The sequence below is a fragment of the Prionailurus viverrinus genome, chromosome C1, assembly GCF_022837055.1.
Source record: "Prionailurus viverrinus isolate Anna chromosome C1, UM_Priviv_1.0, whole genome shotgun sequence".
In the NCBI taxonomy this organism is placed as follows: domain Eukaryota; kingdom Metazoa; phylum Chordata; class Mammalia; order Carnivora; family Felidae; genus Prionailurus; species Prionailurus viverrinus.
This window is the reverse complement of record NC_062568.1, coordinates 167,955,134-167,978,376: the sequence shown is the minus strand read 5'-3', so window position 1 is coordinate 167,978,376 and position 23,243 is coordinate 167,955,134. Positions and strand designations below refer to the sequence as shown.

General features: G+C 42.1%; 1 protein-coding gene across 3 annotated transcripts in view; it reads right to left on the bottom strand.

Moving 5' to 3' along the window:
- The window catches only part of DAB1 (DAB adaptor protein 1), a 407,612-nt gene that overhangs the window by 276,988 nt on the left and 107,381 nt on the right, over positions 1 to 23,243 (bottom strand). For all 3 annotated transcript variants that reach the window (XM_047873243.1, XM_047873244.1, XM_047873245.1), the window contains exon 2: positions 2,403 to 2,605. In XM_047873243.1, coding sequence (XP_047729199.1) covers positions 2,403 to 2,469 — 67 coding nt within the window. In that variant the 5' untranslated portion in view covers positions 2,470 to 2,605. The remainder of the gene's footprint in view (positions 1 to 2,402; positions 2,606 to 23,243) is intronic.

Genomic DNA, 23,243 nt, shown 5'->3' with positions numbered 1-23,243 from the left:
TACAGACACATTCTCTCTCTTTTTTAAATGTATGTATGTGCTTTCATGGTGCCTTGACTCAAATAAGTATATCAAGAATGCATATTGTTCACCACTGTTACATAACTACAAACAATTGTAAAATCTTACTTCAGGACAAATCAGCTATGTACTTTTTAAGATCCCCTTGTTCTAGAATGGGATAGGAGACAACAATATAATATAGATAATGAAGAGGATGAATATGAAGAAGAGGAAAATGAGGGGGAGAGAGTAGAAATGGGAGATGAGAAATAGAGAAAAGGGAAATGGAGAAAGATGACAGGGAAGAAAGGGGGCAAGAAGAAGTAAGGAGAGAAGAATAAAGGGGAAAGGAAGGAACAAGAGAAAAGGAAGAGGAAAAAAAAGTAAAGGTGATTTTCTGATCCTGTAATACACCAAGTACTATACTAAGTATTTAATTCACCTTATTTCAACCATTCTTCATAGTAAGCCTGTGAAGTTTGTAATATTCTATCTTTATTATAGGAGAGAAAACGGAGGCTCAAAGAGGTTAAGTAACATTCTAAGGTCATACAGTTAGGAAGTGGCACAGCTAGAATTTGAATCCAAGTCAGCCTGCCCAGATTCCATGGTATTGGCCACTCACTAGCAGATACTCCTTGCATATGTATCATGCTGATTTTAGAACCATGTAAGACATTAAGATGAGGAGGTTCTAAAAAGGTCACCTTCATTCATGCTCCCATTCCAAATCTTTAACTGAGCCAATGTTCTGGAAACCTGAATCCTTTCCTTAGGATGCCCCTCGTTTTGCATGTTAAGATTAAGAATGAAAAGATATGCAGTAAGATACAATTCTTAATATATTAAGCATTCAAGAGCACAAGTTTCGTGGAAAGGTTAAATCTGAAGCAAAAACATAAGTATCAGTTTTCACTGAAAAAGCATTAGAATTCTAGTACGTATCATGGTCTGCAATATTCCCCCCACCCCCTTCCCGTGTAGCAGTTCTCCCAAGACCTGTTTTCTCACCCACTTGCTTTCCTCCTATTATTCTCAGCCCATGATGCATAAAGGTTTACATTAAGTTTTAGAAAATAAAATAGACTACTTCCAAAATATCTGTGTTTCAAGTAAACATCCCAAGCAAAATTTACAATCCTTCCTGAGGTTTTGGCTGTCCAGGAGCTGCACATGTATTACATTTATGTCCTGTGCTTCCTACAGAGTGTCAGACACGTGTCATCCCAAAACATGACCGGGCCGGCACAGCAGTGTCTCAAAACAAATCACTGCCTATACAAAGCAACTAAGTGCATCCCGGTTGGCAAGTCTGTATTGACAGATTTCAACACCTGAAAGAGAACTCTATTAATCCTTTTCCATGCAGCTCAGAAAATGGGGGAGAGAAAGAGCTGAAACCACAGGGAACAGGCATGCACACATGTGTACACACACACACACACACACACACACACGCACACACACAGCATGAAGTTGCTTACACCTAATTTAAACCAGGAGACAAACACACTGAAAGGCATGGTCATAAAGCCATAGGGCCAAATTCCCCGGAAAACCTGAAAAGTGATAGAATTACTTTATGATCAACCTGTGCGTGCCAGTCCTCATTAAAAGATACGTATGTGACTCCTCTGGGTCAAGCACTTTCTAAGTGTTGGAATTAAAGGGTGAATGAGAGGTCCAGTTCTGAAGGAATATATAGTACAACTGAAAAAAAACACAGGGCATTTTTAATAAAGTGAGATACTAACAAAGTGCTATTGCAGCAAAAACAAAATAAACCAACCCCATGTGGGGAGTCAGGTAAGTACTAACCTGAAGAATAAAAGGGAACCAGTCTAGGAAAAATTGGGCAGCAACGTAAGTATTTCAGGCTGGATTAATCATCCAGTGGTTCTCCACGTCTGGTCTCTAAAGCAACAGCATCAATTGCTGTTGGGGAACTTGTTATAAATAAAGGCTTGGGCCCTACCTTAAACCTATTGAACCAAAATCTCTGGGGATGAGACCGAGCAATCTGTGTTTTAACGAGCCTCCCAGGTGATTCTGGTGCTGCTAGAATTTGAGAACTTTGCAACAGTGAACTACAGTAGACACGATGCTTGGAGGGTAAACACGGTTGGATAGGGGGCAGGGCGCTAGGCAGAGATGTTGCTGGAAGGATGGAGAGAAGGGATATCAAAAAGGTCTTTATATGTTATGAACATAATTTTGGGACTTTACCCAAGCAACAGGGGAAAGCCATTAAATATTATACTACAAGTACAGAAAACAGCAAATTAAGTTGGCAACCATTAAAAACCATATGCCATCATGAAGACAGTACTGTACATCATTCCAGAGACAAGGCACTGCACAGATCAACAGCCAGTTAGGAAGGAACAAATCAACCTTACCTTTCTTTCTGGAGTCTTTCTTGGCGCTGGTTTTCACAGCTACTTGAAGTTCTGTCTCAGTTGACATCCTACTAAATCCTTAGTCCACTTCACACAGATCCCGGGCCTCGGCCAGGCTCATGGAGGATTCCTCTCCAAGAGAATGACTCCTCCCTTCAGAAACAATGCCCCGAGCTGCACATTTCATTCACTCCTTCCGCGTGCTACAAATCAAGGAAGAGGACATTCAGAATCATCACCCTTTCGAGGTTAAACAAAAATTAGTGGGAAGAGGGGAAATGAACAGTCAGATATACAAAAACAGGAAAATCGTGGTCTCCCTGTGCAAACTGCGCACACAATTTCATCAAGTCATTGGCGGGGTATGCAGCGAAGGGAATGAGAGGTCTATCTGAAAAACTGTCTCTCAAACTAGATACCTAACTCAAAATAGATCTTTTAAAACTGGATTTTCAAGAAGGACAAAACCCAACTTCTTGTTTTCCATGTTCCTTGCTTTCAAGCACTAGATGCCACCCAGAAAATACAGCAAAGGCACATTTCCTGAGCAACCCCGGGGAGACATTTCCAACAATAGGGCACCCATCCATCAGCCAAGCTTGATCAGAGCCTTGGCAGCTAAAGCAGATCATAGGGAAGTGACCTGTGGTCTGTCCCTCACTGCCAGGCATCAGAGGGGACATGGAGTTGACATACAATTGGGCTCCAAGGGTAAGGTGACAAATGGGGCCGAGAAACTTTCCAGCAAGCCAATTTTTATGTCAGCTTTTTCCTGGGCTATAAGAGCAGACAAGCATTTAATGTGAGGAGAAAAAGAAAAGAATCAGGCAGCCACACAGTCCCTTCATTCTTTCTTTAATAAATATGCATTGCACACTACTAGGTACTATTAAGTCCCGACACTGTGCTGGGAAGAGATAATAATGATAATAATGATAATACAACCACTTCAATTACAGCTAGTATTTACTATGCACTTACTATACACTATGCCCTTAGCTACTGCTTCACATACATTATCTCATTTGATTTCATTTAAATTGAATGAATGTATTTCCTGTGTCAAGTCAACAGTCTTTCCCGGTGACTATCTATCGGATAGTTATATGTGAGAGTTCAGTTGAAAATAAACATTTCACTAGTTATCCATTTTTAAAGAAAATTAAGATAAAGCTACTAGAAATGGATCTTTAAACCGTGCAGCCAATTCTTAGCTCATCCCACTTAGCTAGAATGCTTGAATCCAGAAAGGCTGACCCTAAATGCCAGTTTCCGTTCAAAAAGAGTAGTAAAATGAACCTCTTAGTCATGACAACTAAAGATAGCTTAACTAGAAGATCTAATATAAAAGTCACATAAAATATGGTACGTTTTATGTCCTCTAGATTCATCCATGTTGTTACAAATTGCAAGAAATGATTATGCTATGTGAAGTAAGTCAGAGAAATACAAATACCATACGATTTCACTGATATCTGGAATTCAACAAAATAAACGAAGGAGAGACAAACAAATACACTTTTATATACAGAGCATAAACTGGTGGTTGCCAGAGGGGAGGGGGATGGGGATGGGTAAAATCAGTAAAGAGGATTAAGAACACACTTCTCGTGATGAGCACTGAGTAATGCATAGAGATTGAATCATTATATTGTGCACCTGAAGCTAATAGAACACTGTGTGTTAATTATACCTGGATGAAAAAAAAAAACAACAATGAAATAAGTAAAATTAGAGTAAGGCTCGATAATGGGGAAATTCCCACCTTATCCAAAGATACTTGGTTTGTTTATTTGTTAACAACCTATCTACTTAAGAAAACAAACAAAAAAAAAACATTGGCCCTGACTGGAAGGAGTCTGAGGTACAGGATACAAAGCCACAACCAAGGAAAATGGAAAACTGTCTTCCTAGAATGGGGTCCATAAAATCATACACAGAAAATGAGAACTTTTCCTGCTACCTTTGTGCCATCTATGTGGACCACACCACTAGCCCTCACGCCCTTTCTTACCTCTCTCCCGACAAAAGACAATGCTCCAAGGGAGCTGACAGAGCCACACACCTTCATCACTCATGGATATAATTCATTTTATTAATAATACTTATCATTTCACTGCAATAAATATCTACTAAGAATGTACCATGGGCCAAGTGCAAATGCTGGCTCATTCGCGTCACAAGACATCAACTGTGCAACCACACTGGCTAAGAGTACAGATTATTTCTGTCCTCAAAGATACTCAGAGGAGCAGAGATGCTAGCCACGTAAGGGACTGTAATACACACAACCAGAACTAAAACAAATACCAGGTGTACTGGAGAACAAAGGAGCAAGCATTCACCTTTTCTTGGAAGAGTCAATGAGACCTCTCAGAGGAGGAGCCCTATACTGTGCTGTCTTGAAGAATAATTCTTATATCAAGTGGATAATAAGAGGAAGGACCAAGGGGCACTCAATAAATACATGTATAAAAAATAAATGAATGGTAGTTTCAGGCAAAAGGACCAGCTGTGCGAAGTCAAGGAGACTTGAAATCAACAGCCTAACTGACAAAAGGAGACATAAGTCTAGTAGGGAGGTGACGTACTTTCACATCTTCCCAATTTTTCCTTGTGCTGTTACTTTTCTAGGGACTCTTTCCTCTCGAGTCTGCCTCGACATTCTATTGACCACTCAAGGTTCAGTTCAAAGAAGTATCTTAGGCAGAAAGGTTTTCCAATCTCTCGATTACATAGAATCTCTCCCTACTTACATTATGATCTGCTTTTTGGCAAGCTGCCTAGTTTCAGCCACTTACAATCAAGGTCATATTGAGGAAGTTACCAACCCTTCTTGGCCTCAGTTTCTATATGTGTACAATGGGGGTAACAGTGTCAACTTCATGGAGTGGCTGCGGAAATTAAGTGTGAACACACGCATCACATGTTTGGAAGAGGGTCTGCCACATCTCCTGGAAAACATGTAGTAAATGGGAGGCACTAATAACTTCCTGGGTTAACTGCTCAAGGTCATATGGGGGTATGTGACTACAAGTCCATACTATTATCCTCCCTTGATAGAATAAGAAACTAAGGCAGGTTAAGTCTGTAAAGTGTCTGTAAAGACACTGCAGGAAGAGATAGAATCTATCTCTTGTCCGTCGTGCTTGTTTTGCACACGGTAGGTATCGAACACATAAATAATAAAAGGGGCTGAAATATACAGATTTTACACAATTCCAAGAGATATGTCTGTTGTGCTTGTTTTGCACACAGTAGGTATCGAACACATAAATAATAAAAGGGGCTGAAATATACAGATTTTACACAATTCCAAGAGATATGTCTGTTGTGCTTGTTTTGCACACAGTAGGTATCGAACACATAAATAATAAAAGGGGCTGAAATATACAGATTTTACACAATTCCAAGAGATATGTCTGTTGTGCTTGTTTTGCACACAGTAGGTATCGAACACATAAATAATAAAAGGGGCTGAAATATACAGATTTTACACAATTCCAAGAGATATGTCTGTTGTGCTTGTTTTGCACACAGTAGGTATCGAACACATAAATAATAAGAGGGGCTGAAATATACAGATTTTACACAATTCCAAGAGATATGTCTGTTGTGCTTGTTTTGCACACAGTAGGTATCGAACACATAAATAATAAGAGGGGCTGAAATATACAGATTTTACACAATTCCAAGAGATATGTCTGTTGTGCTTGTTTTGCACACAGTAGGTATCGAACACATAAATAATAAAAGGGGCTGAAATATACAGATTTTACACAATTCCAAGAGATATGTCTGTTGTGCTTGTTTTGCACACAGTAGGTATCGAACACATAAATAATAAGAGGGGCTGAAATATACAGATTTTACACAATTCCAAGAGATATGTCTGTTGTGCTTGTTTTGCACACAGTAGGTATCGAACACATAAATAATAAGAGGGGCTGAAATATACAGATTTTACACAATTCCAAGAGATATGTCTGTTGTGCTTGTTTTGCACACAGTAGGTATCGAACACATAAATAATAAAAGGGGCTGAAATATACAGATTTTACACAATTCCAAGAGATATGTCTGTTGTGCTTGTTTTGCACACGGTAGGTATTGAACACATAAATAATAAGAGGGGCTGAAATATACAGATTTTACACAATTCCAAGAGATATGTCTGTTGTGCTTGTTTTGCACACGGTAGGTATCGAACACATAAATAATAAGAGGGGCTGAAATATACAGATTTTACACAATTCCAAGAGATATGTCCGTCGTGCTTGTTTTGCACACGGTAGGTATCGAACACATAAATAATAAGAGGGGCTGAAATATACAGATTTTACACAATTCCAAGAGATATGTCTGTTGTGCTTGTTTTGCACACGGTAGGTATCGAACACATAAATAATAAGAGGGGCTGAAATATACAGATTTTACACAATTCCAAGCACTCTTAAAAGTCTGTATATAAAACTGGTTAGGAACTGGGCCATTCTTTCCCCTTCAACTTTGTCTAAAAAGCACAATATAGCACCTCTCCCTATTCTGTGGGTACTTCCAGCGCCGCTTGTTCGACAAAACTGTGACTGTGTTCAAGTGTTATAAAGCATTACTTGTGGATTTCTGAAGTACATCCCGTTATCAATAATGAAAGGAAACCAACATCATTTCAGATAAAAACTTAAATACGGAAGCTGCAGCATGGAGAGCTCATACCATGGCCCAGACTCTGGCATCCCCTTTAATTTTCCAAAAGCCAGAGGTTTGGAATATGCTGTGAAGTAACTCCAAATTATTTAGGAAATTCATTTCTTTGTAATTAAGGAGATTAAAGTCCCCCAGGGCCAGAAACCACGTGACAACTCAAATCATTTTCCCCCAGTAAAAGCTGAGGGACCCTATCAGTTAAATTCAGGCTCGCCTAGAATTTTGAAATGCTTCAATAATGTTTCTTTGCTCCACACAATCTGCAGTAATTTAATATTCCTGAAGTGTGTCAGGTTTTTTATAATGAGCTCTCCAAATCTAAATGTGAATTATGTAACATTCCACTACAGACGTTCTGTCTAGTGAACAGCTTCTAAATGTAAAATTCTGTGTTCAGTGATCGGTGGTGGGGGGTGGGGGGGGTGGGTTGCAGTTTGGGGAGGCACGAAAACACCAAACCACAAAGCAGAGAAAACAGAAAGGCCTTTAAAAAACAAAAAAACACAAAACACACACAATCAAGCACAAAGGCAACACAGTAAAACACCTACTATAACACAAATTCACGCTTTCTCTCCCCCCACCCACCCAGCTCATAAGACCTTACGGCAGAGTAGCTAACATTTATGAGGGCCCACTATTTGCTGGTACTATGCTATGAACTTCCTTTACTGAATCTTTCAACCACTTGAAGAGTTAGATATTATTTTTTGAAGTTTTAATGTTTTATTTATTTTTTAGAGAGAGAGAGAGTAGGGGAAGGACAGAGAGAGAGAGAGAGACAGACAGACAGACACAGAATCCGAAGCAGCCTCCAGGCTCTGAACTGTCAGCACAGAGCCTGATGCAGGGCTCGAACTCACAAACTGTGAGATCGTGCCCTGAGCCGAAGTCGGACATTTACCTGAGCTACCCAGGTGCCCCAAGAGTTAGATATTATTATTAATTTTCATTTAACAAATAAAGAAAAGCAGAAGCCAGTTTAGTAGCTTGTCCATGGTCACATGGCTATTAAGGGGCACAGCACAGGGCAGGGTATAAACTACTCTTTTTCTCCCTTCATTCAGAATACTCCTAGATGCCCATCAGCTGGTGAGAGGATGTAACAAAATGTGGAATATCCATACAAAGGAGTACTAGTTCAGCCATTTAAAGGAATGAGGTACTGATACATACTACAACACAGATGAACCTTGAAAATATCATGCCAAGTAAAAGAAAACACAAAAGTTCACACTGTTTGATTCCATTTATATGAACTATGCAAAATAGATACATCCAGAGATGGAAAGCGGATCTGTGCTTGCCAAGCACTGAGGGAAGCAGGGAAAGAGAAGCACATGCTTCGTGGGTACAGGGTCTCCCTTGGGGGTGATAAGAAGGTTTTGGAACAAGATAGAGGTGGTGGCTGCACAACACCATAAATGTAATAAATACCACTGAATTGTACATGTTAAAATGTTTAATTTTATTTTATGTGAATTTCCCCCAAATCAAACAAGACCAAAACAAAATAACCTCCAAGCCAGGTCCCACAACCAGATGGAAGCCTTTGTGATATGCTAAGAACACTGCAAATTTCAGTCTATAAGGATAACCCAGGGGCGCCTGGGTGGCTCAGTTAGTTAGGCATCTGACTTTTGATCTCAGCTCAGGTCACGATCTCACAGTGTGTGAGATCGAGCCCCGAGTCGGGCTCTACGCTGACACTGTGGAGACTGCTTGGGATTCTTGCTCTCTGCCCATTCCCCACTTGCACCCTCTCTCTCAAAATAAATAAATAAACATTAAAAACAAAGATTAAAAAAAAAAGGATATCCCGTAATTAAAACATAGATGAAGAGCGTCTTCCCAGAAGGCAGGTCTCTAGGTTCATGTGGCAGCAATTAAAAGCTGCCTGCCACTACCCGCACAGTGATTTTGTGACCTCGGCATTTTAATCAGCTTTATCCAAACTATAAAGCACCCAAAACAGGCCATTTATTAACAAGGTGCAAAAGTTTCCATTGGGACAGATGAGGAGCCTGTTTCCTCATCAGTAAAATGGAAAGACCATCACCAAGTATGTAACATGTGGAAGATCAATGAGCAGTCAGGGCAGTAGGTGGGGAGATCTGGGCAGTCAGGAAAAGAGACATAAATCTGCTTGTCTTCACACAAAGAAACACAGGACCAACAAGGCAGAGCACAGCGACATTGTTTTGTTACGTGGGGAAATCGGGGTGGTGATGAGGTGACTGGGTAGAAAGTTATGGCAGAGGGTGATACCTCTCAGAGTACAGCTTTCTGCATAATCTCCCCATTTGGAAGCTATTGTTCTACACACCTGAAAAAATAAATGAACAGGCGTGAGAAGTAGGGGGAAGGCTACGACTGGAAGTGGATTGAGACAAATTAATCCAACTGTATCTCACATGAACATCACAAACACAGTCGCTGAAGGGGTGAGAGAAAGAACTAATCCAAATAATTTATGAACACAGAATCTGACGGTTTACATTCAGTCTTGGGCAGGAGTGTAGCAGGAGGAGCTTCAAAAAAAAAAAACCCCGAAGTCAAGTTTTTGTTGTTGTTGTTGGTGTTCTGGGCCAAGCAATTGCAAAACTATTTTAGATGTATTACAGGATTGGACAAAGGGAGAAAGTCTTAGATGTTCTTGGGAGCCAAGTTCTCGCTATAAAAGAGAAGACATTAAATTATGGAAAGGGGGAAGCCAGGAAAGAATACTGTAGGGATAGACTGGAAATTGGTGATTTCCAGCAAACTCATGATTTATAAAATATACATGCATCTGTATATGTACGTACGCATACATGCATTTATATAAATATATCTCCTAGCTCTGTCCACTGAATGGGGCTAGAAGTAAAGAGACCCAAGTGACAATGTGGTACGTAATACCTAGATGTTGGTTTTTTACTACCATTTTCCAGTAAAAAGACCCAGGGATTCTTAGAGAAATGGGTGATGGCAGAGCTAGGGCAGGACAGGTGTAAGATGAGCCTGAACTATCTTGTTATTCTATCAAGTAAGGAAGGGCTCAAGAAAAACACAAACAATGGGTTTATGTCACGAGGATACAGAAGCCATCTTGGAGGTGCGATCATCGGCCTAATCTGGAATAATTTTAACACCAATGTAATTTAAGGGTGGTAATAAATAATACGCCACTGGAAAAAAAAAACACTCCATGAATCCATAGTGATAACAGATAAAAGGAAGAAGGAAAGGCTGTCTTGCTTACAGAAGAACAGGTACCGCCTGGGATATACAGAGGGAGTGTGGAGCATAAAATCAACATTTTGCAACTATCAGAATAAATCTTAGTTAGGCAAGAATCATCCATAAATGCTAAATCCAGGGAAACTTTGATGAGAAAACATTTGCACGTCTTCAAGCATCTTCCCACCTACCGCTTACACTTGTGTGACTGATGATACAATGAGAAATTGAACAACACCTCAGTTAGGTTATTAACATTAACATTAACATTAACAAACAGGGGCAGATGGAGATCATGTAATGCCCTCACTAGAATACATCACTACCATGTAGTATTCTGGCCAGGAATCCAATCAGATCATGTATTTAAAAATGAAGGGGGGAGGAGACTGTATCCTTCAAAAATACAGTAATAAAAGACAAAGCACATGTGGGGAGGGACAGAGAGAAGGGAGACAGAATCCAAAGCTTGCTCCAGGCTCTGAGCTGTCAACAGAGAGCCCGATGCGGGGCTCAAACTCACAAACCGTGAGATCATGACCTGAGCCAAAAGTCGGACGCTTAACCAACTGAGCCACCCAGGCGCCCCGGGAAACATTTTAAAAGAAACTAAACAGATACAACAACTAAATGTAACACCTGTATAGGATCCTGTACTAGAGCGAAAAGAAATATTACAAAAGGGATTACTAGATCAACAGACACGTTTGAATATAAATGACATATTAAGTAAAAATAGTGTATCAATGTTATATTTATTCAATTTGATAATTTTCCTATGGTTATGTAAGGGAATATCTGAATTCTTAGGAAAAAGGGCTAAGATATGTGTACCTTGCCTTCAAATGATTCAGGAAAAAAATCACATACATGTATGTATGTACATATGAGCATATGTGTGTGTATGTGTGTATCCATACACATAGAGAATACACAAATAATAAAACGAATGGGATAAAATATTAGCAGTAAGCGAATCTAAGTAAAGGGTATAGGACAGTTTTTATGTATTTTTTATACCTTTTCCTGTCATTTTGAGATTATTCCTAATTTAAAAAAATTCGAAAAAACCAGCTCAGACCCTGGCCCATAAAGGTGTGCAACAAAGCCAGTTCTGGCCTCTCTTTTAAGTTCAAACGCACTCCAGCTCCCTAGATGGCATGCTTTCCAATTCCCAAGGCTAACTGAGGTTAAAATTAGTTTATGGCTGTCAGTTCTTATTACAGATTCCAACTTTACCCCGTATCTGCCTGACTTGGCGGAAGCCTCTGGAATGCAGTTGTTTTGAGCGGCTCTTTTTCTTCCTGAGCTCTGGGCATCCTCTCTATACTATGCCTCTATGCCATATGTGGCCACCAAGACTTTTCATCTACCTGCCCCCCAGGTCACTGCAAACTCCTTCTTTATGCAGCCGAAGCTAGCCCTTCCCGAATCCTCTCCCTCTTCGTCCGTGAGGCTACAGACTTAGCCTGTCAAACCTTTTTCTATTTTTCAAACATGTCAAGGGCTCCCTGATCTGATCTAGCCCATTTGGAAAATGCCTAAAGTCTGCTCATTCTGCACATTTGTTCTTTTCAGAGCCAATAAAATAGGAAAGAGTGAGGTTTTGCTGGAAGCCACAGGCAGTATTTTATTTGAAGCTGCTGGAGGCATCAGAAGTACAAGTGGTCTAGGAGATTCAACAGAAGCCTACTCAAGGAGACCACCTCTGTCACTACTGGAAAAGGCCACCATCCCCACAGCACACACAGCTACCACCTGTTCTGACCACAGAGTTCAAGAAAAATAATACTCTGGCTTGAAACTCTGAAGGCCACAAAGTTCATGGATCGACAGCCCGACTGCTGACCCACCAGAGGCTGTTTTGCCCTAATGGTGTGTGTTAAGAGAGGGGAGAAAAATCAGAGGTGGGGGACATCTCTTTATGTCTTCATTATGTTGTCTGGTGATTATGTTTACTCCACATTGTGAAAAAATAGAAAAGGAAAGGAATCTCAACTTGCAGAAAGCATTATAGGAAGTCATTCTAACAGAATACAAGCGAATAAATGAGGAAAACTGGAGTGACAGGAAACAAATAATTGGAAATAAAGGCGAAGGTGGAAACAAGGATAGGGCACCAAAAAAAAAAAAAAGCCGTATAGTTGTAGGAAAGAGGCTATAATGGTGCCTACAAGATTCCTAGAGGCCAAAGCAAAGAAGGAAATGTGATCAGTTGTACGTTTCACAAGGTTGATGCTCAAATAAAGCCTGCCCCCCTCCCCCACTTTGAACCAGAACTAGAGAATGAAAAAGACCCATAAGCTTTCATAAAAGCAACACAGCGTGTTGTCACGGACATTAGCATCAGCACTGTCTCTACAAAAACTCTAACAGGGAATTTTCAGTGTAAACTTTTAATTTACACTGAGAACACAATACTAAAGCATAATTTAGTAGTAACAGTTTTAAAAAGAGTGAAAACAATGTGACCCAAGTCATTTTAAATTCTCTATGAATAAAGCATGCTTTCTTTTTCTTTTTTAACTGAAGAGAAAAATAAGTGGGATTTTGCTATACAGCTATCTGGTGGTTTGATTTTCTAAGGTAAAACCTGGAATTAAAAAGGAGCCTGGGTCACTCAGTCGGTTAAGCACCCAACTTCAGCTCAGGTCATGATCTCACAGTTCGTGGGTTTGAGCCCCACATCAGGCTCTGTACTAACAGTGTAGAGCCTGGACCCTGCTTCAGATTCTGTGTCTCCCTCTCTCTCTGCTCCTCCCCCACTCATGCTTATTCGCTCACACTCTCTCTCAAAAATAAGCATTAAAAGAAAATCTGCAATTAAAGAAAAACAATATAAATGGTTTATCAGTTTACTCATCTGTAAAATGGGATGATGCTGGATATCACTTAAAGAATTAGGTGAATGGGAATACATGAAAGCTAAACAAAAGCTCTTTTGGGAAAATAAAGTGCTATGTTTGAGAAGGCAAACACTGTTATTCAGGTATTGGTCAACCTTCAGCAGGGGGATAACAGGAGGCACAAAATGTGTTTCTTTAATCAAATTCAAAGCTAACAAATGTCAGAACCAGGTTTCATCAATATTAAAGGAATTTATGTGACAGCAACAAAGCATACAAACATTTCATTTAACTAATGGATCACACAGTTTCATTAAGTATTTATTGCAGCATGAAAATTCATTACAATAAACTCTTAAGAGTATCAGAAAAAAACCAAATGTATAAACCTAAAATGATTCCATTAGTGTTTTTAATACTTGGGGCCCCATGTCTACCCAACCTTCTAAAACTCCCACCTCTGATTCTACACAAAGGTTATCAGTAGGTAAAAAGAACCTGAAGCAGTCAGCTGTCCCAGGGGCTGGGCTAGAATCCCCCCGCCTGACTCTACCACTAACTGTCTATATAACCCTAGGCACTTAAGCGACTTGACTATTCTGAGCCTCAATTTCTTCATCTGTAAAATGGGTATCCGGTAGACCCCATAGTGTTCAAACCAGGGAATATGCAGCCCAGAGAGTGCTCCAGAAAATCCACGGGAGTGAAAAAAGAAAACTGTGCAATGTCTACTCATAACTATTTCTATCTAAAATGGGGAAATAGTCTATTACTTAAATATGCAGATTGTATGTATTTGCATGTAAACCGATACGTAAGAATTTATACACTAGTACAGGGTGCAGGCTTCAAAAATTATTCACCGATGGGTGGTAATGACTGGCAGGTGACAGGGGGCCCCCAGGGGTTTAGCTGGGGTGGGGGTGGTGACTGACACAGTTCAGGTGTTTTCAAGATGATGCTAGCCCAGGAATCATGCCAGGAGTGGAGGCCAGTGACCCTGGAGGCAGGAAAGCAAGCTGGGAAAGCCTGCATCAATGGAGCTGGTACGTTTAAAAGCTTATGCCCTTCACGTTTCCTTCCCAAATATGTTGTAGGCAAATGAATCTTCAGAAAAAGAAGTAAAGAAGCAAACATCTTCAGCACACAGCCATTAAATCAGTTTCTATAAATCAAATCAACTCAACACACACTTCCTAAGCACCTACTCTGTGCACTGCAGCCCCAGTGCTAAATGGGGGGGGGGGGGAGCAGAGAAACACACCCTTCCGAGGGCAGGGCGCCTTCATCATGGGCGTTTCAGCCAGGATGCTGTTCCTTACTTCAGCCCCACCAGCCAAATGGGGAGGGGGACCACACTGTTTCTTCGCTCTCCACTATCATCCCCGTCCCCTCCCCTGTGTGTGTGTTTGAGTAACATGGAACTATTGCTATTCCCTGGGGTCCTGCAGGAAGAAAAGACAAGTTTTTAATGAGGCCCTCCCAGCTGAGGGGCTCTTAAATAAACAAATGCCGCATTTGGCAGCTTCACCTGCTGATTTACCTGAAATATACACTGCCATTGTTTACTCTCCTTTACACAAGCTGCATTTCATTACCTTCAAAGTTGACAGTGGGAAAGACAGCGACACTGGCCAACATCTGTAAGTGGCAAGCCCAACGAGCATGCACCAGGTCCCCAAACTGCCTGGCCTGGAGGGTGGTCCTGGGCAGGGCTCACCCAGAAGCTGTGCGCCGTCTGCCGACAGTCAGGATCAAAATGGCTGTTGGTCGGCTCCTCCTGGGACAGCCCTGCCCGTTGGCTGCCAACAGGTGCCCCCTCCTCCCCGCCCAGAGAGCTGAGAGATGGGTGGCACGCTATCTCCCTTCCCCGACATCCGATTTTAATTCTCCTCTCTCTCTCTAACACCTCATTTTTACCACCCTTCTTTTGAATAAAGGGCCCATCATCTTCCTTTGCTTCACTAATGATTTGCTAGTTCAATCTCAATTACCGTAAAATGGGATACACGGATGGCTCAAATTTTCTCCACAAAAGGATCTGCACTTGACTGGAAGCAACCCAATTTCCACAATTATCTCCCTCACAAAAAGCACACACAACAGTGATAACCGTGGGGCTCTGTTTTCCTGAAGCCATAAATAGGAATGGATGTTCTGACAAAGGAGCTCTTTTTTGTTTGTTTCTTGATTTGTGAATGTATTTATTTGAACCTTCTCACAGAAACATAAAAATTCAATCACACTTGGCAAATACTGAGCAAATCACCGACATGGAAAGCTGTTTCCTCTCTGTGCAATTTCCTCCTTACTGTTAAACCCAGTCAACTCCTTGAATCTCAGTTCAAACTCCCTTCCGACGGGTAAGGCTTCCCTGACCACGTGCACCCTTCCCTGTGCACACCAACCTGTAGTGATGACAGAGGCTATAGAGCAGAGGCTCCCAAACTTGGCCGCACAATGGGATCACCTGAACAGCTGCAAAGACTATGGATGCTTGTCTCCCATCCTGGGATTCTCATGCAATTGGCCTGAGGTGCAACCTGCTCACTGGGAGGCTTAAAATCTCCCCAGATGGCCTGAATATGCAGCAAATTTTGGGAAGCACAAGCGTCTTCAGGGCCAAGAAGGATCCACTCCCTAGTCTCTGCATTTGAGCCCAGTACTGAACCCCTGAGTTTGAATGCATTCACTGCAAAATGAGACGACTCTGAGAATACATGCCTGACACAGTGAGTATACTACATGACATAATCCACATAAAATGCTTATCACATGACGGTAAGTGTTCTTGGTAGGTGGGGAAAATGCCCCGCCCAAATATGCACATGCCCTAATCATGAGAATATGAGTTAGGTGATTTAGACAGTAAGAACTTAGGCTTTTGAACAGATGAGGTTTTGATGAGATTTGAGGTTTTGAACTGAGGAGACCCTGGAGACACCCTGTGCATAGTCTGCATTTGGACTGGATGCGAACCTTTGGGGCCCAGAGGGTGGACTGTGATAGAATCATGGGCCCCACAGATGTGCACTCTCTAACCCAAATCCTAGCTGAATGCACCAGGAGTTGATTCCTCACCCAAGGACAATTCACTGGCTAACTGAGCAGGCACACTTGGCCTGGCACAAAGAGTTAGATCCAGACCAGGCACGTGAGAAGACATACATACTCTCTCTCTCTCATTCTCTCTCTCTCTCTCTCTCTCTCTCTCAACAATCTGAACTCATTAGTACAGATTCTGTCCAGTGTTAATGGGAGTAGGAAAGAAAAGACACATGGGGGCAAGCCAAGAGACAGAAAGGGACTGACTCAGCCAAATCATGAGTGAACAGAAGTACAGATTAAGAGAAGCCACCGAGTAGAAAACACATATATAATTAAGAGAGGGAAAGGGATCATTTTCAGTAGTAGCAGTAACTGAGGGTACCCAACGGCAGGGAGTGAACCAAGCCCTATGCAACGGAAACAAGCTAACCTGGTCCTGAGAGATATCCAGGCTCGTTCCTGTTATGAAATCATATTCCAGTCTCTGGGAGGCCAGGCTGTGTGTCGATTTTGAGGCTGCAAAGAGATTCCTCCCTGCCTCACTGCAGAGCATGGCCGCACAGCACCACAGCTCTCCTCACTAGGAGAGGCTGAAGTGTGCTCACCTACACCTCTCATCTGAACCCTGGAATACATCACTATTCAGACTGGGGAGCTGGCCAAGACAGAGAAACTGGGCATCATGCTCTCACAGACTGGCCTTGGGCTTTCAATCATGGCTCCACGAAGTCCCAGATGTGTGAGCCTTGGCAAATCCCTTGAAGTTTCTGAGCCCCAAATGCTATCTCTGTAAAGCTGAGAAATTGGTACCTTACCCCTAACAGTTGCTGAGGAGAAGAAATAAGCTAAGGTAAGCAAATTGACTGATACTACAGGAGGTATTCATTACATATTGTTCACCATCCCCTCCCTCATTTTCATTTGCATTTAATTCTTTGGAAGGAGAAGGGAAAATTTTCTGATATTTCCTATCGTCTACACCTATTAGTTTTCCAATACATGCCTGTCAAAATGAATCAGGAAACAATTACCTAAAACTATTTCTGCCAGGATATGAAATCCGGCATGTTAACTTAACCTGACCTGCAGTCTCCAGTCCAGCACCCCTCCCCAGACTCACAGCTTGGTTCCTCTTCCTCACGTGAACCAAGGGCTACAGCCACACCAGGTGGGTCAGCCCCAGGGCACACCTCGGTCATCCAATGTCACACCTCACCGACTCTAACTCAGTCCATACTTTGAGGTCCCATCAGGCTCAAAACTGTTCCAGAAGAGTTAGCGAAGGGATTATTTACACAAAGGAAGCTGTGTTCAAGGGAAGCCCCCAAAGGACAGTGCAGTAGCACAGGGACAGAAGAGCAGAACTGTTCCCTCTCCTGGTCATGAAGGGGTGAAAGACGGGAGAGGTGACCGGAACCAGAAGGGAAGGTAGAAAAAGTCTTGAAAGGATCAGTGACCTTCAATCTAGAATACAGCAGGCCCGAGGCAACTCAGCCAGAAGAATGCCAAAAAGTGGATCAAAACATAAAGACTTCCCACCCCTCAGCCTACTGCTGGAACTCAGCACTGGCTACTCTGAGAAGAGGCCAGGGAGACAGGAAGCCCGTGGATGCAGTCCACACAGTTAGCCTTCCGGAGAGAGGGGGGGCGGGGGGGGGGGGGAAGGCACAGAACAGCAGAGAGGGCCCCTGGAAGGGGAAGCAGAAGACAGCCAGCTCAAGGTCTAAGGGGAGTCCCTCCTCAATGAAAGATGTTCTGCCATAGCCCATATTCTCCAAAATTCCTTCTTGTCTCCTTCTGACGACATAAAATGGAAGGTAGAAACGGGAAAGGAGAACAGAACTGCATTCGTGAGAACTGATGACAGCCGTGGTCTGTGCTAAGTGTCGTACCTTCCTCATCTCATTAATCTGTTCTAGGGTAGATTCGGATCTAGAACCCAAATGCACCAGCCTCCAAACAACACAACGTTTCCATAAAACCATACTGCCTTGCGTAAATCATCATTTCATCTAGCTGTGTCTTGTCCCTTTATGAGCATGAAGGCTACCAAAGGGCATAGATAGTCTTCTATTTCTCTTGCATATTTCCTCTTGCCCTGGGTATACTGATGAGATGCAAAAAAGTCCCACAAAAATAAATCACAGAATAAATAAAATCACAGAATCTTTAAAATCCCCACAAAATTCTCCTCAGTTTAAAAATAACCTGTTTTGCCATATATTCAGAAGCTTCTTTTCCCTCTTTAAACAGACCCTTTTTTTTTTTTTTAACACACATCTCATATTGGGATTCACAACTCATCACTCCCACAAGAAATACCCCCAGGCTCCTTGTCTATTCAGGCAAGCACTTGGTAAATTTGGAAAACAGTTTAGATTAATTTCTGCCTGCCAAGTATGAGGATTCTGGGTAGCTTTCTCTTATGCAAAGTTTTAAAAGCAACATTATGCTTAATGAAAACAATAAAATGATTAATAATATAACTGTGGCAGCTCTGTATATCTGACATCATATGTGTGTAATATTACCTGGTGAGTATTTCTAAAAGCCCCCAAGTGCCTTCCTGACGTTTTATCATTAACTTCTTTTGCCTTCTCTTCAGGGTAGCAAAGGTGAGCCAGTGTGAGCTCCATGCGGAGGTGGAGGCCTGAGGCCCAAACAACTGGCTTCGTCCACTCCACACTCACTTCCCATTTTCATTTAACAGGAAGACAAGATGCCTTAGCAGAACACAGCAGCGGTGAAAGGAAAGGGTCTCCAGCTTTTCTTAGGAGGGTGCCCTCGGGTCTCCACTTGATACATTCATTTGACACTTCCTTTCCCATGAGTGTCACAGTTGGACAAGTACTTTCCTTTGCACAAACTCATCTCATTTTCATGACAACTCAGGAAGGTACGTCTTGCTGTCCCTATTTTACTATGGCTGGACAAGGAGAGGAGATGGACCATAGGCTTCCCAGAGAGGAAGTGTTGAAAATCGGATGGAATCCATGTCTTCTGAATTCTAAGATCTTTTTTTTTGTATCTTGCAAATACCTGACTCCTGGGTGTATATTATGCTTTCTTATAGATGATCAGCTCTAGGGTTAAAATTAATACCATGGGGAGGCGAGTGGAGGTGAGGGTGGGGTGACAGTGAGAGGGCAGGATCTGTTGCTAGTATGTTAGCTAGCCCCAACTCTCCCCTCCGGGTCCCAGCTGGCAAGACCACACCTCTTACACTATTTGCTGATTCTAGGCCATACCTCCATTCCCAACTGCTGAATCTTGATACCTTTGCATCGCCACCTGGACCACGGACTGTGGGGCCACTGACCCCAATGTGAGGTCTTTTCCCAATAACGATGAACTTCGGCCTTTGGTCATTCATATTTAGAGTCTAAATTAGGAGTATTCTTTAGGGATAAAAAGACCAAGACAATGATAACAGAATTAACACTCAATGGCTTCCAACAGCCAAACTGGTAAATGAAATACTCCTGATTTTTCATTGGGTTTAACTATAAAAAGTAAGCCAGTCATGATTAGGTTCTCATTAACTACTGGTTTCCAGAAGGCAGCCAGCTAGTCCTGTAAATAGTCATTCACTCAACACTTGTGATACTCTAGGTATTACCAGCTAATATCCAACCAAAAAGGAAGGGATATATGATCAGAAGAAGCATGAAAAGATCTCTTCCCTCAGGAATTCCAGGAGGAAACACCCACAAAAAAGCACGGAGTTAAAAAAAAATGGGGTATCAAATACTCCTTTGAAAAGTATCATGAAAGCTACAAATCCCTTCCCCAAGCTCAAGTCAAGAACTTAAGATGTAAGGTAGGGATTTAAAAAAAAATTCAAAGGTGAAATGTAAAACCAATATATTTTAAAAGCACAATTTAAAAGCCGTCAGTATGATGTGCAATGACTTTTCATCTTTTAACTTTTATCCCACCATTTTGTTGGCACATTGCCATGAAATCACAATAAAGTAAGTTGCTTCTAATAGGATTTTACAGCTAAAAAGTACTTTCACATCTGTGTGTCCAAGTAAAATTCTCTTAATAACCTTGGAAAGTCACAGAATAGGAATCTTGATCGTCATTTTAAAGACTGAGAAACTATGACTCTGCACAGGCAGGTATGTTCCGGAGAGCTCCAGTACTTGTAAGCGGCTGTGTCCAAGTTAAGTTTGAGGTCTTTAGGCATCCAGCCTCCAGTTTTTTGTTTTTTTTTTTTTAATTTTTTTTCAACGTTTATTTATTTTTGGGACAGAGAGAGACAGAGCATGAACGGGGGAGGGGCAGAGAGAGAGGGAGACACAGAATCGGAAGCAGGCTCCAGGCTCTGAGCCGTCAGCCCAGAGCCTGACGCGGGGCTCGAACTCACGGACCGCAAGATCGTGACCTGGCTGAAGTCGGACGCCTAACCGACTGCGCCACCCAGGTGCCCCCAGCCTCCAGTTTTAAAGCTGGACAAGATCTTGGATATTGCCTCAACCCATGGCCTGGAGTCTGCATTTTGGTGATGAAGAAACAGGTCTTAGAGAGATTGAAAGGTTTGCCCAAAGTCACCCGGTTAGCAAATCACATGGAACGATTAGCCAGGTCACCAGATTCCTAGTCCATTTCTGCCACTATAAGCCAATGCATACACCATTCATAACATCATGGAAAGTTCTTCCATATGATTTCCTATTACTAGACAATTTCTAACATCATTCACTTTCGCAGGATTCCTGCTCCAAGAACAAGTTATTTTTGAAATTTCAAAAAGCACATAAGAAACCTTTAAAAGAATTAAAGAGCAGTGAGACTTCTGCACACACTGTAGAAGGAGCCCTCTGTTCAAAACATAATTTACCAAAGCTCAGCTTCACAGAGTGACATTCCAGAAAGCATTTTCCTAGAACCTGAGGCACAGGCGAGAAAGAGCTCGGAGAACCATCTCCTACCCAGGGGAAATAACCTCAGCATGCTAAAAGCAAACAAAACCTAACAACCTGAGCAAATTAATTTCTAATAAAGAGCTCTACTCAGAGATGAAAAAAAAATTAAATTAAACGTTACATTACCCATGTGGTCATGTTACAAAGCTCAGCTCCTGGAGACAGCTGTCCTGGCTCTTGTAGAAGCTCAGAGCCACCCCACAAAGAAGAAAGGACAAAGTACGCGGCTGGGATCACAATTACAGAGTCGGCAACTGCCAGAGAAGAGGCTGGGCAAGGCATAATCACATGGGGAGAAGCAGTTACATGTTCAGCCATCAACATCACCAGGGCAAAGGGCATTCAAACACAGGCCCCCTCTCCTCCGAATGCATTTTTTTACTCATTCAATCAACACATCGTTTAATTTCCTGACTATAGGCTGTTTGCTACGCACTGTTCAGTTCTGGGGTTGCGGTGTTTGTCTTAGTGGAGGACGGCAGCCGGTAACAAAGGAAGAAGTCAAGTACACAGTATATCAGATGTCGGGAAATGCTATGAAGAGAAATACGGAAGGGGAGGGGAATGAGAAGTGCTGGAAGGAGGTACATTTTTTTAAATGAGTAGTCAAAGGAGTCCTCACTGACATGATACTGCATCATAACTTAAGAAGGCAAAGGTGCATGCCATACAGATCGCTATCTGAGGGAAGAACATTTCAGGCAAGAACAGTAAGCCCCAAATCACTGAGGCAGAAAGAAGTATTTCTGAAGAACAGTGAGGTGGCTAGTAAGGAAGAGAGGGAAGACGGAAGTTAAGGGTGAGGGCAAGAGCCGGAGGCCAGAGCCACAGCCTGGAAACACAACCACAGGGTCTCTGCTCTCAAGGAGACTACAATCTAGCAGTAGTTCTGACCATAAGGTTTGGTTTTTCAGAACTGGTTTCCTCAGTTACTAGTCATGCGATCCTGGGAAAATAAAACTTTGTTGAGACTCCATTTACTCATTTACAGAACCAGAACAATAATAATCTCATCTCCTCCATCCCACTAATCCTACTTCTGAATCATCCCTTAAGATGTTTTCAAAATGCTAGACTCCCGTGTGTCATCTCTCTTCCTCCACAGAACCACCACACGGGTTTAATATTTTCATTATTTTCACGTTACAGACAAAAAAAAAAAAAAAACAGATACGGAGAGTGAAGGTCTTGCTCAAGAAAACACAGGCAGTGTTACAATCAGGATTTGAATGCAGGTCTTTGTGATTTTAAAAGCCACAACCCTGAGTTGCTTGTGTTGTGGGTCCAGGAAATGCATGGCTAGAAGTGAAGTGTGGTAATGGGAAGGGCCACACGGCCATGTCATGGCTGTGGCTGCCCTGGAGACAGTGTGTTCCGTGGCACAGTGGAACCAAGTGTTCTCTCCCATCATGAGAGCTGGGCAGTCCACGTGGGGAGGCTCCCCAACCCAAGGGTACCAAGATTAAACCTGTCTGACTTCTCTCGGTGAGTCTGGGTTCCAGAAGCATGATCATGCTGGGAAACCGAGGCAGCCATCTAGGTCATTGAATCTCTGAGACTTAGAGAGTCAAACTTCAAGGAAAAAAAAAAAAAGAGAAAGAGAGACAGAAAGACATCAAACTCTCTTGTAGCGATCTCAGAATGACGGGTTATTCCTTCTCAAAAGGAAGACTTCCTGCCTTCAGCCCACCTGAAGGAGAGGAAAGTACATCATTTACGCTGTTCAGCACATGTTTATGGCACTGGACCTTGTTCCCAATAAATTAAGATTCAGTTCAACTCATCACAAGGTCACATTTTCTGGTTGCTTTTCTCCCTGGAATGTCTCACATCATTTATTTCCAACAGGATCTATTATATCCAGGTCAAGATCACCAGCGGACACCTCAACTCAAGCCGATTTAACTCGATACTGTGTCAGTATGCTGTATTTATGCATCTTTCCCTTTCTTCTCAGTTGATTTGAAACAATGGCAACAATAGCATGATGGTGATGACGAAGATAAAAATCACAGACCATGAGGTAAAGTTGGTCTCAAGCTTAATTACTGGCTCTAAACATACTGCTTCTTAACTTGTCTGAGCCT